Source organism: Gymnodraco acuticeps, unplaced genomic scaffold (genome assembly GCF_902827175.1).
Source record: "Gymnodraco acuticeps unplaced genomic scaffold, fGymAcu1.1, whole genome shotgun sequence".
NCBI classification, from domain to species: domain Eukaryota; kingdom Metazoa; phylum Chordata; class Actinopteri; order Perciformes; family Bathydraconidae; genus Gymnodraco; species Gymnodraco acuticeps.
The window spans coordinates 486,780-499,693 of NW_022989947.1; the positions used below are offsets into that span (position 1 = coordinate 486,780).

Consider the following 12,914-nt stretch of genomic DNA (forward strand, 5'->3'; position numbering starts at 1 on the left):
AATCCTTTTGCCAATAAATCCTTACTCCATACCAAATACCCAGCAGCCTGCAGCACGAACGTGGCGAGACCAGAGGTTGGTACAGTGAAAAGTGGGTTAGGGTTCAAAGGGGTGAGGAGAGCTCTGATCTTTGGCAGGGGAGTTAAAACATTAACATTCACCCTGCACAGCCAGGCTTTACCCCTGCATCTTCTCAAAGTCAGGGAGGAGGTTCATACAGTATGCAGGCGCGGCGAGGCATATGTGCAGGATATATATCTTCAAATATGTGTGTGCATGCTTGAGCTTCTAAAACTGAGAGACCTTCATATGACAACATGCTGTACATGTGGAGACAAACGAAGAATGGGAAACAGATCATATAGAGGGTATATGGTATGATTTCCAGGCTCGCCGGCTCCAGCAGTGGGATTACTTCAGTCCATTTATCATTCCATATGAGTGTGGATTGCATGGGTAATTGTAAATTAAGTGGATTACTGTGCAGTATAGTCCCTAAGGGAATTAGAGAATCTCTGAATGGATGCAAAATCCTATCGTACTAGCACAGCAGCATCAGCACTTTCTGAAGCAATGATACCGGCATGAGTCCTTTTGATTGATACTGATTTAATATCAGCACGGTGGATTTAATGACACTCATTATGTTTCAGATCCCTAAAGAGTGGCCCAAGTGATTGGCACATTCAGCTACAAGTGTGTTTAAGAATAGGTGTTTTATGGGATGTGCTCTACAACCTTTTATACCAGCAGGGATACTCTCACGTTGTTCAGCCAAGATGTGTCTTTAATCACAAAGTTGGAAAGTGAGTGAGGACATGTAAAGTTACTCTTTCAGGGCTTTGCGTAAGAAGAAATTACAACGCATTCGTTTTTCCTCCTGGCTTCAGTGGCTTTACACCATCTAAATCCCCCCAAATCAAAATCCACCTCGAATGAATTGCGAGGGAATACAAATGAGCAGGCAGTGGCAGGGATTTCTGCTTTAATGAGGACAAAAACCTATCACCACATCTAACCTGAAACGCTTCATTTGCTGCTGTCTGCCAGCCGGGACTTCCCAATTCCGGGGTTAAAATTGTAAAGTTTCAGCTCAGTTCGCTCAGTGCCCTGGCAACAAACCATGGCCTCCCTCCCACAACCCCGAACATTTAAACCCAGCGCAGTTTGCCCAAAGCAATCTCGGCTTGGGAGTCGAAAGGTCACTTTAAATAAATAAAGAATGGGCAGATCACTAAGCATCCCACACACGGAGTGAGCCGCACTTTCAAAGGATAGCCAAGGCTACACCATTTAGCATTCAGTAGCCTGAAGCCATCCGTAGGGCTGCCAGTCGGAGGACGCAAAGTCCAAGTCCAGATTGGCTCCCACTCACTTACCACGTCTGCATCAGTCACTTTGCTCTTTAAGCTAAACTTCTGCCCTGTTTGTCACTGTTACAAAGCTACAATTTGTCAGCTTTGAGAACTGTATGGAATTAATTCATTGCCTCAGGTAGAGACCTGGTCGTTGTGTTGACCACCATTTAATTACAATATGTTTATATTTCCATTCTTTATCAACCTTTATTCTCTTAAAGGTTCCCTATTATGCTCTAAAAAACCCACAATGGTGCTCTAGGAGGAGATTCAGGTGATAAGGTGGAGGGGGGTTACCTTGGTTGGTGATTGGCTAATGGTTACACAAGCCAAAAATCGTTATGACATCATAAAGTGGCACAAATCTGTTCCGCTCATTTTCAGACAGGTTTTTATATTATATATAGACATAAAGAGAGAGAATCTTTTTTCCTGAAACTTTCAGAATCTCTTTACACAGAGGGGACACATATGTATGTATAAAAGAACAGGTGACAAGAATGAAATCATTTACTTGTTTGTGTTGCTTTACGAGTCTTCCGAAATAAACAACGTTCCAGAAAGGAGGAGCACACTCCCTGTGAGACCGTGAAGCCAAGATTAAACTCTGATGGCGTACTATTCACTATTCTCAGGTTTTAGGAGGAACTTCACAAGACTTTTAAAAGTATAAACCCTAGCGGATTTGCGACTGGTTATTCACACCACTTCCACATTCTCAAGTGCATAACCAAGCCAGGTGCATGGAGCCAGACGTACACAGCACCCATGAGAAGCAGAATTTGGGCATGAGTGCCTGTGCACACCTTGATACACTCGCACACACATGCCCTTTGTGTTAGCAGGAGCCCAGCTTGTTACATCATCCAGAGGGGAGTTTATCAGCGACTGATCAGCAGCAGCCTGAAGACTCTCAAAGGCTGTTTTGTCTTCCTCTTGCCTGAAACTCCCTGAACCCACAGATTACTTTCCAGCCATGGGTATTTGTTTACCGTGGCCTGAATTTGCAAGTCTTTATCATGGCTGCCGGCCGTCGCTAAGGGGAAATGCTTCACATGCGTCAACGGGAGGAAAATAGGAAGTCAACAGGTAATCCAGGTCTTTAAGGACATATAAAACTATTTAGATTACTGAATTGTTTGGCTCTATAGTTATCATTTTATTATTTTTGATTTGAATGCAAAATGAGAGTGCAGGTCAGCATAGAGTGAAGAAGTCACCTACTGTAAGTCCATGTATCCATTAACCAAATATAAAGAATTGTGTTCCTTTGATATCTACATTTTATTTTTTTTAACTTTGACGTTATAAACTAAAATAATAATAATCAAGATGTGATAAAAAATAATTTAATAAAAAACAAGTTAAGCAAAAACAAGTAACACAAAAGCTTAACTGTATTAGCCACAGAGTCTGAGCCACTCATTCATCAGCATTACATTTGAGTTGCAGAGCAAAGCATGAGCATCCAATTCTCCAAATCATAAAATAAACTTTAATAAAGCCATATCCAGAAACCTCAAAGAATCCTCTAACCATCTGGAAAAGACACAAGCAATATATAAGCACACCATTTTGTATGAAACAAGGAGAGAAATAACTTCTTATTTGTATTAATTTTGTGAAAGTTTAGCTAGAGGTCATCCTGTGAAAAGTTTGGGAGAGGAAAAAAAGGAGCAATTTAGGGAAAAAGCTGAATGTGTTGTTATTGCACAACAGACATTATGCTCTTTTATCCAGATGGTTTTAAAACTCTTGAGGAAAATTGAAATACCTTCAAACAGTAGTGAGTGTTATGGGACGACCTTCTGGGCTTTTCAAAGGTCACTAAGAATGTGTTTTTCTGCAAAGGTAATGGATAGCTTTGTGGCTCAAATGTAATGACAATACATGAGAGGTAAACACTGGGGCAATACAAAAGTAAGATATGAGTTTAAGTCATCTTACTAGATTTATTTGAACGTTTACCTTACACATTGGCACTGGTAAATATTTGTTTAATTACTTTGAACTTCATATCAAAGAAAACTAATGATCCCTTTGATCGCAGAGCATTAACTTTTTTCCCTTTCTGTAGTATTTTGTCACTTTGTCGAAATTGAACCCTGTGTGTCATCCGATAAAAATAATCTGATTCTTCCAAATCCACCTTTTTATTTATTTCACAGCTAGCAAGGCTTTCTCATCTTCTCATATCTCAGACCGGCTACAGTCATGAGAAGGAGGGCATCCAAACTGTGATTGAAGCGGGGATTTTTCAGGGGGTGGAAATATTAGAAGTGTACACAAGGAAGGATGAAGGCAGGGAGTGAGGCGATGCTCCCTGGAAGGACTCCCAGTCCTTACCGCTGTCATGCAGAGACCACACAGCTCCAAAATGTTCCAAAGCAGTGGGGATACACAGGGGATGAACAGGAGGGCCTTTGATGGTGCAGCACTTAACACTGCAGTCTGCTCCGGCTCCACAGTGTTTCACCTGCACTCACACAAAGGCTTAATGATGTGAACAACCCGCACTACATTAACAAGAGACACACCATTTTAGGAAAGAACAACTCTATTTAGATTACAACATCTTCTACTGTTGACACAATCCTGGTTTCAAGTGTCATTTAGCAACTGCAGTATTCCCATTAGAGTTGTAAGCAATTAAGAAGCAAATCCCCCAGGCATAAACAACAACTTGATTCTCCAAAGAGAGACAGTGGTGGTAAAATGTGTGGCATTGCTAGAGTGCAGAGCTAAGAGTCTTGTGTGAAAAGGAGAAAATATAAGGGTATAGAGCTTATTATGGGCTGAAAAACAAGAAGTATGTTTTTCTTGCAGTCTTAACAACTTTTTATATGGATTTCTTGACATTGGACAACCACGGAGACTGGAGCAGCCCTCTGGAACAGCACCCAGGCCTCTTCATCACCAGCATATTCCGACAATGAGCGCCGGCCAACCACAGGATCCTGGCCTGTCTCCCAGCCAGCCCCGCTAATTAGTCCCCCTCTTCTGAGCTAATTGGCCGATAAAAAATGAGGATGGCCTCTTCACCCAGCCGGAGTGTTTTGCCACCAAATGGCAGCAGGCAGGATTATGAGGCATGATGACACTTAGCGACAGCCGCTCCGCTGCTATTCATTTCCTTTTCAATGGGGTCGTCTATGCTGTGTCACTTTTTCTTTGTGCATACAAGAACACTTTAGTATGGGGAGGACTTCCAACAAGTTGTTTTCATTAAATGCCTTCATGTCTTAACTATTTTACTGTGTACGTTTATGGTACAAATTAACTATGAGATCATTCTTTTGAACAGATGCTGAGTCCTCTAGGCGATACCAGTGTTACAACTTGTTAAAATTGCTCAGGGATTATATTTCTTACGTGGCGTTTGGTTTTCTTTTCACTGTCAGGATTGTGGATTAGTTGTTTTGGATTTCTGTCAAAAAACTGTCTGTTGGCATTGTTGGCAAGATGTTTCACTGTATGAGATAATAAGCTTTAAGAAAAACAGATCAATAAGTAATACTGATGATATTCTACCGGGGAGCTTAATATGAAAGGAAATTGACTGAAACTGTGCCCTTAGTGAGTTGATTGAAAGCAAGAAAGAAAATGGAACGGAAAATTATTTCCACATGTGAGTTTTATATAATAATGTTCAATTCAAAATATGCCTTACTATGCCTTTTGCGGTTATTAATAAATTAAAAAATGTAAATCTAAAAACCTGGGGTACATATGTAACCCGCAGATGGGGCTGAATATTAAATCAGCCAGCATATGCTTTGCCTTAATTTTGTAACATTTATGTAATGTGTTTGCTTTAATGCTTTAATATTTATGGCTATTATATCAACATTGGATACATTAAGGTTAAAAGGATAGTGGAAAACGGTGTCTTTTTATACTTAAAGTCAAGACAATTTATAGAGCATAGTTCTTTAAAAATATATATCTATATATATTACCATTAAAATACAATTATAAAGTCAAACACAAATATAATACACAAATTAAAGCAACAAAGCATGCATCAATAATAGGCAGACATAATACATCAAAAACGTTTCTTGACTTGATTGAGTGCAAACATGAGACTGATTCTACTACCATAATATAACTTCTCAGTGGGACTCTTTACTAAGTGAGGATGCCTTTTGCTCTCACGGCACATTTCCAAACAACTTCCACAGGCTTTACAATTAGATAATTTGCACATGCGGAGGACTCCGGTTATGAATGGGTGTATTTCCCTAAGTCCCGCCTCTTCCGTCCCCACAGACGGACCAATCAGCGGCGCCGGAGTGCATCGATGGGACGTCACGTCAGCTGCCGTCGTGTCGGGATTGGAATGTTACCGACTAACAATCGGGACAACTGAGCACTCGGTAATTGGACACTAGGATCAAGGAATCCCGTTTTTTTGAACATTTTCTCAGCTATTCACCCGGTCTGAGGTGAGCGTTTTGTCCCCTCGTGTCAACCGGATAACTTCGCCTGCTGCCCGCCGGTGAGGTTTTTATTCAGCGAGAGCGAGGCTGTGTGTGGAGTGGAGGTTGTAATAAATAAGAATGGAAATGCAGGGATTCGTCAGGTTACAGTTGTACCGCTGAGCTGCTCCTGCGCTACGAAGCTTCCCCCGGTTTTTTTTCCTCTCTTCACACGGGACTATGGAGTGGTAAAACAGGGGGAATAGGACGAATTCACCCGGAGGCATTTGGATTCAAGCACAGCAGCCACACCGACTGGTGCTACCGAGTTTATCTAAACCGGGGTATACCTATCCGTCTGGGAGAGCCTCGGGGACCCCTGCCGCTTTACACCCGGGGAAAGAGAGTTCCCAGGCGGCTGCCCTTTGAAAAGCCCCCACACAGCCAGCCTGAATGAGGGTGAGAGGAAGCGCCGCGGAAGAGAGTGGCTGCATGTGATTGTGTCCGAGGGTCCAGGCAGCACGGAGCTGTTTCAGGCAGCTCAGCCCCGCTGTAGGCGCTGTGCGATATGCTGAAACTCTACAGAAGAGGGAGAACGGGACACTACTTTTAAAATCGCCCACATGCACTGGATCAATTGCTGGATTTGGGAACCGAATACGCAGAAGGGGGGTTGGGGATCCTTGGAGGCTGCCGGAGGATGGAGCGGTGTAGCCGGGGTTGGTGAGAGCCTAACTTCGGGCCACTTTACATTTCTTATTCCTTCACAACTCGCCCCTGTTCCCAGGACACATGCAGGCCAAAAAACGCTACCTGATCCTGCTCTCCGCTGGTGCATGTCTGGTGCTTCTCTTCTACCTCGGAGGGGTTACACTTCCAGCGGCGAGCAGGAGCCGGCATGACCGCAGCCGACATGGGTACCGGCCCGATCAGCCCTGGCCCCACTTCTCGGACCCTTTACACCTTTTCCTGCCGCTGGATCAGACGGACACCGAGGAGTACAACCTGCACATATCTCCGAGGCAGAAGAGGGACGTCAACACGAGTGTTTACAAAGGCAAACGGTGCCGCATGGATTCATGCTTTGATTTCTCGCAGTGTCAGAAGAGCGGATTCAAAGTTTATGTTTACCCGCAGCAGAAGGGGGAGAAGATCTCAGAGAGTTATCAGATTATTTTATCAACCATTGAAGGGTCCAGGTTTTACACCTCAGACCCTGGACAGGCGTGTCTGTTCATCCTGAGTCTGGACACTCTGGACCGGGACCAGCTGTCCCCGCAATACGTCCACAACCTGAAGACCAAGGTCCAGAACCTGCCTCTGTGGAACGACGGCAGGAACCACCTCATATTTAACTTGTACTCGGGGACGTGGCCGGACTATACGGAAGACTTGGGCTTTGACATCGGCCAGGCCATGTTGGCCAAGGCCAGCATCAGCACCGAGAACTTCAGGCCCCACTTCGACGTGTCCATACCCCTCTTCTCCAAGGAGCACCTGAGGACCGGCGGAGAGAGGGGCTTCCTCAAGTACAACACAATCCCGCCTTTTAGAAAATACATGCTGGTGTTCAAAGGGAAGCGTTACCTGACAGGTATCGGTTCGGACACCAGGAATGCCTTACATCACGTCCACAACGCAGAGGATGTGGTGCTGCTCACCACCTGCAAACATGGCAAAGACTGGCAGAAACACAAGGACGCGCGGTGTGACAAGGACAACGCAGAGTATGACAAGTAAGTTACACAAAGTGAGAAGGTTTTATGGGGAAAAAAGTGTATTTTGATGTTTTTAAACTTTTATGTATAATGGCTGCTTTGAGCTGTCACTCACATTCCCCTGGGTTCTCACTCTTTAGTTCACAGTAGGCTATGCATTTAGATGAATTTGTATGGAGCAATTTTCCTTAAATTCTCATTTCTTACTGAAAATAGGTAACAAGTAACAACCCCTTATTGAAATGTAGACTTTTATTTCCCACCAACAACAGGTTCACTATCAATGATGGCGAGCCTTGTAAAGATCTCCAACTGCAGGTCATAGTTAACCAACCTTTTTATGTACCACTACATGACTGGTTTTTACCCTCCCGTGCTCCCTTTCAAGCATGAAGTAAAAGCTCTCCAGCCAGTCTATTAGCTCCCCGGGCGGACACCCCCCAGCCTCCCATCCCTCCCTCCTTTCCTATGAAGGAATTCACCCTCCTCCTCCACCTCCACCACCTTCCAGCTCCCCTCCATGGGAACAGACTCAGTGCAGCCTTCACCAGGATATGCAGGGACATGTTTGATTTGCACCCTGTACTTAGTGCAAATTAAGTGAAAGTCAACGGAGTGAGCTTTTTTTGCTCGGAAATGAGTATCCGTTCTGGGGACCTTGTCATGACAAAACATTGCTTCCCATTTCAGGGCGCGTGTTTATGTTCGCCGTGGCGTGTAACAAGTTTGGTTGAAATATGAAGCAATTTATTGCGAATAAATCAGTCGTAATGGGTTAATTATCACTTTCATTTCCAGGAGTTAGTGCCATCCTTTCCACTTAGCCCCCAGGGACAGTTGATTACCTCTAATTTCGGAGGTCTCTGTTTTGTCAAGGTGGTAATAAATGATTCCCCCCTAGGATCAACAGCTGCACTTGAATGCGTGGTATGTTTTTAATATAGAAAGCGGTGTCTTCTGATGTTTACATAGCTGGATTACGTAGTGAGCTTCACTGTCAGGTTCACTTCTCTGTGAGTGACAGTGGTTTGATCTGCATTTATTAACCTGTGGATCCCATGGCTTTTGTTAAGCCTGGATCAACTCAGGCATGTGATAACAGCACTTGTCGACATTGTTTCTTGTGGGTGTGTGTGTACCTATACACACGGCATGTCAAGGTTAAGAGAAAGCACGGATGGGGAGCATATGGAAAGTGAACCTACACATATTTCCATTCAATCAGTCAGAAAAAGATAAGAAAGATTTTAAACCACATTTGTGTTGGGCTAAGGAAGGATGTGACTCTCCTTGAACTTGAAATGAACTCTATAACCCCTTCACAGACAAACTCATAATGCCAAAGAGGGACCGCTGACAAAAGTTTACAAGCATGCACTTGTCTATCCATTTGTCACTCTTTTTCCCCTCTCACATACTCATTCTCTCCATCGCTTTCTCCTTGGATGCCTTGGGCTCGGTGTCACCTGGAGAGATGTGTCATCCATTATCTGACATTCCAGTCGTCCCTGGACAGCCCACCTCTGCCCCGCTCCGCTCAGAGCTCTGCTTCCCTGCGGATCGGGGCCTTGTTTTCCCAGAGGCCCCTCTGTCTAGGGCACATCTGGGGGCCATAATCAGCTGATTGACACAGTTGATCTCATTGAGTTCTGGGAACCGAGCTTTCCCTGCTCACTCTTTCCACTGCAGTCTGTTTCACGGTTGATTTATTTGATCAATACCACTGCCTGTTAGTCATTTCACTTCCAGCATCGATATTGCATTTGATTTGTGTCGCCGCTGAAAGTTGATGAATCCAATTTCGTTAGACCACAACACTTTTACAGTATTTAGCATGCATTGGCTTTACTTGTGTATCTTTCCGCACTTATTTGTGAACCACCGTCACCCTTTTTGTGCTTTAAAAATAATGTATTTAGTTTCAATTCTTTAGATTGCTCACTACTCTGTTATCGGGCTACAACCAATACATTAAAAGCATTTTTTTCATGTTATGGTTGACAAGCCTGTTTTATATTTAATCAAACTGATGCCTTTCATTTTAATCTGATTTAAAGTCCTTTGGGTGCCAGCCCGTGCTCAGCTAAAAACCCTGACGTAGCTCTCTCAGGTAAATGGATCTATATGTAGCCGGCCGGGCTTAGCGCTCAATTTCCAGGGGCTGGGGGCAGACAAGCGGTGCCTTGCGGGGGCGCTGTGCTGCAGACTCAGGAATGCACACACATGTCAGAGCAGCTGTTATCGGCTGAGGAGGGAGCACTGCCAAGGCAGGCCGGCTAGCTGTACAGTTAATGTACATACCTGGATGCTTTTTAAATGTAGCCTGATACATAACTTTAAAACGCAGAAGAAGTGATGTGGTAACACCTGGTCTTATCTACTCGGATGTTTATAATCAATATGAACCAACCCACCAACCCAAAACACACTCCTACACCATGCCAAGGCTGTTGTTGCAGAGCTATGCTACATCCAGGCTCACCTTTGCCTCCTGGCCGCCTGGCCTTTGACCTTGTTGCCTTACAGAGGAATGCTTCTCTTCAAAGGAATGCAGCAGCAGGAGGGCAGACTGGGAGCCGATAGGTACTCAAACAGGCTCCCACACACACACACACACACACACACACACACACACACACACACACACACACACACACACACACACACACACAGACAATGCCACACACAATGCACCACGCTCCCCACATTTATTCAATTGATTTTCTTAGCTGCAATAGCTTTCAATTGGAGTCACTCTGGTCCACTTCCATGGCCAAGCGCTGATGAAAGGGCTCATTCAGTGCTACATTATCCACTGAGTTTTCAGCACTGCCGACAATGATCCTGGGAGAGGACAGTGAAAGGCTATTACAGGCCTGACAATTGAAAAATTTCACGTTTGCAAGATTTTGCTGCCATGCCTTGTGGTGACTAAACCTCCGTTCCTGTCAGACCTCTTACTAGGTACATTTTTATATTCAACTTTATGATTTCAGTTGGGGGAAGTAAAGTTCTCTTTTCTCTTTAAATGGGAAGTTACATTTGTTCGACTTCCTGTAATAAGAATGAATCACTTCAGGCATGGATTGTTCAACTTGTTGTATTCATCTGCCATTCCAAAGCACAACAGCGCTTTTCTTTTACACCAGCAAGCAGCTTATCCTGAAAAAATCCAAAGTCCATCAATAGCTTGAATCGCATCATTATTACTATTGAGCGTTCCATTAAAGTCTGACAGCACATTCCTTTTATTTGCTCTTTGTTAAGCCTTTTGCTGGATAACAGCAGCGTCATCATCCCCCATTTAATACTTAACCAGTTTTGTTGGCTCATATTGACTTTGTACTTTAGCTACTTCACTGGCAGCTGCTTCTCAAGGTCACCCGAGGGACTTGAAAATAGAGAGAGAGTGGAAGGGCAATGAAGAGAAGTAGAAAGAGATTTAAGAATGAGAAAGTCAAGAGTAGATGCGTAAGATGTGTCTGTGTTGCCTGAAAGTGTGTGGAAGGGGGGAAAACAAAGAGGAAGAGCAAGTGGGTGTGATATTGAGTGATAATGGTGTGCGGTATATGTCTGCGTGAGTTGGGATGAAGGAAATGGAGGGTCCAGAAAATTGCGCGTGTAGTGGGATTTTTCCCATTAGGAGTCAATGACCGTAACATCAACCAAGCGCTGTGGCATTTTCCTTTCACAACCATGTCATCAGCACAAATGTTCCCACTTGAGAAAATCCTCAAAAGCGTGAGTGGCTTAGAGGGAGGAAAAGAGGAAGAAAGCCTGCCTCCCATCCTCAATTCCCCCCCCATGATTTCCTTTGGCTTCCCTTTTCCTTCCTACCCTCTGCATTGGTTTCTTTTAGATTTCTCTCCCTCCTTTCCCCTCTCTGTAAGAACGACATAGAAACACTGATGTGATTTGTCTTGAGATGGCTCCCCGCCACCTTTCCTTTTCCCTTTTCGTTTCTTTTTTTTTATGATGACGCTGCGGTTCACATTTTGTTGACACAATGCCACATAATGAGAGGCAGTAGCTGATCCGCGCCAAGTGAAGAGAACCACCAACCGCTTCCTCTCCACCTTATCGCAGTAAAACACTTTTATGAGTGAATTCAGGTGAATGCTGGAATACCAGCATTCACCTGAATGTCAGTGCGGCGGAGGCGGCGCCCGATAGTGGACTCCTGTTGGAGATCTGTAGAGTGCCGAGCGAGGAGCAAACATTCATGTTGCTGCCTCGCTGTTTGGCAGAGGAGGCTGTCACACTCCCCGGGTTGCCATTGTTTGTTTTTTCTGTAGTCAGATTAATAAATCATGAATATTTCATGATTGCCTGCTCTCTCTTAGATAAAGTACCAGAGCTTGTGATGGGGAATGTTAATGATATGGAGGATAATGCGTTTGAATGCAGAGCAGCGTAATTAGGGCTCTTTGATATTTTGGTGTGTGCATGTGTGTAAGTGACAGACTTATGCCTTTACCTTGAGAAAACCTGTTGTTTCTTTACCTTATTGTGCAACCTATTAGGGATCGACCGATATGGCTTTTTCAAGGCCGATACCGATTATTAGTAATCAAGGAAACCGATATTTCGAACCGATATACATTTGCAGTAAAATCAGAAAATCTTGGTGTCAAAATGTAGAATAACACAACTTCTTTGAAATTCCTTTTTATGTTTAATGAACTTTTCAACATCTTAAAACTGGTTTCCTCTCTGTGACCCTGAGTAAAGTAAATGAAGTAAACAATTAAATAAAAACTACTAAAACTTGTTCTGAACTTCTGATATTTGAGTCTCACTCATTTAGTAGTTCCAATTCAGCAGCACCAGATTGTGGTGCAGAAAGCAGAGTTTCTGTGAGGCTAGCAGCCGTCACAGTTGTCTCAGCGCGTCACAGTTTTCTCTGCTGGGAGACGCAGCCAGAGAAACGGCCGCATCAGAGCCAAAGTTGTATCGGCAATTTGATTTTAAAAAAAAGGCAGATACCGATAATCTGTAAAATGCAGAATATCGGCCTCGATAATCGGCCAGGCCGATAATCGGTCGACCCCTACAATTTATACATCCCCTTTGTCTTTCTCTGGTCTCGTGTGTGTATTCATTTTGCTTCAGCCTTGCAGAAATACAGAAATAAACTTTTGTTTTAAGCCTGATAATCTAAAATAGGTCAAAACAATGAAAACACAAGTTCCTAAAGGTCAGGGTGATATATTTCAAATGGCAGTCCAAAATCCCGTTCATAATAGTGTTATATAGACCCTGTAAGACCTCATAAGAAGTTAAAGCAACATCTTTGGTATTTTTGCTTGCTAAACTATACATTCTTTTATATAGTTTTAGGTGTTAGTGCAACTTTTGATCTTTTATACTCTTGTTGTCTGTTTAAGAAACGTCCTGTCATGCGTGCCTCAGCTGTT

At 43.7% G+C, this 12,914-nt stretch overlaps 1 protein-coding gene across 1 annotated transcript in view; it reads left to right on the forward strand.

Moving 5' to 3' along the window:
• Positions 1 to 5,663: 5,663 nt before the first annotated feature.
• The window catches only part of LOC117542614 (exostosin-1b-like), a 121,656-nt gene continuing 114,405 nt past the window's right edge, over positions 5,664 to 12,914 (forward strand). Inside the window, 1 exon segment of the mRNA XM_034210395.1 lies at positions 5,664 to 7,515. Coding sequence (XP_034066286.1) covers positions 6,572 to 7,515 — 944 coding nt within the window. The 5' untranslated portion in view covers positions 5,664 to 6,571.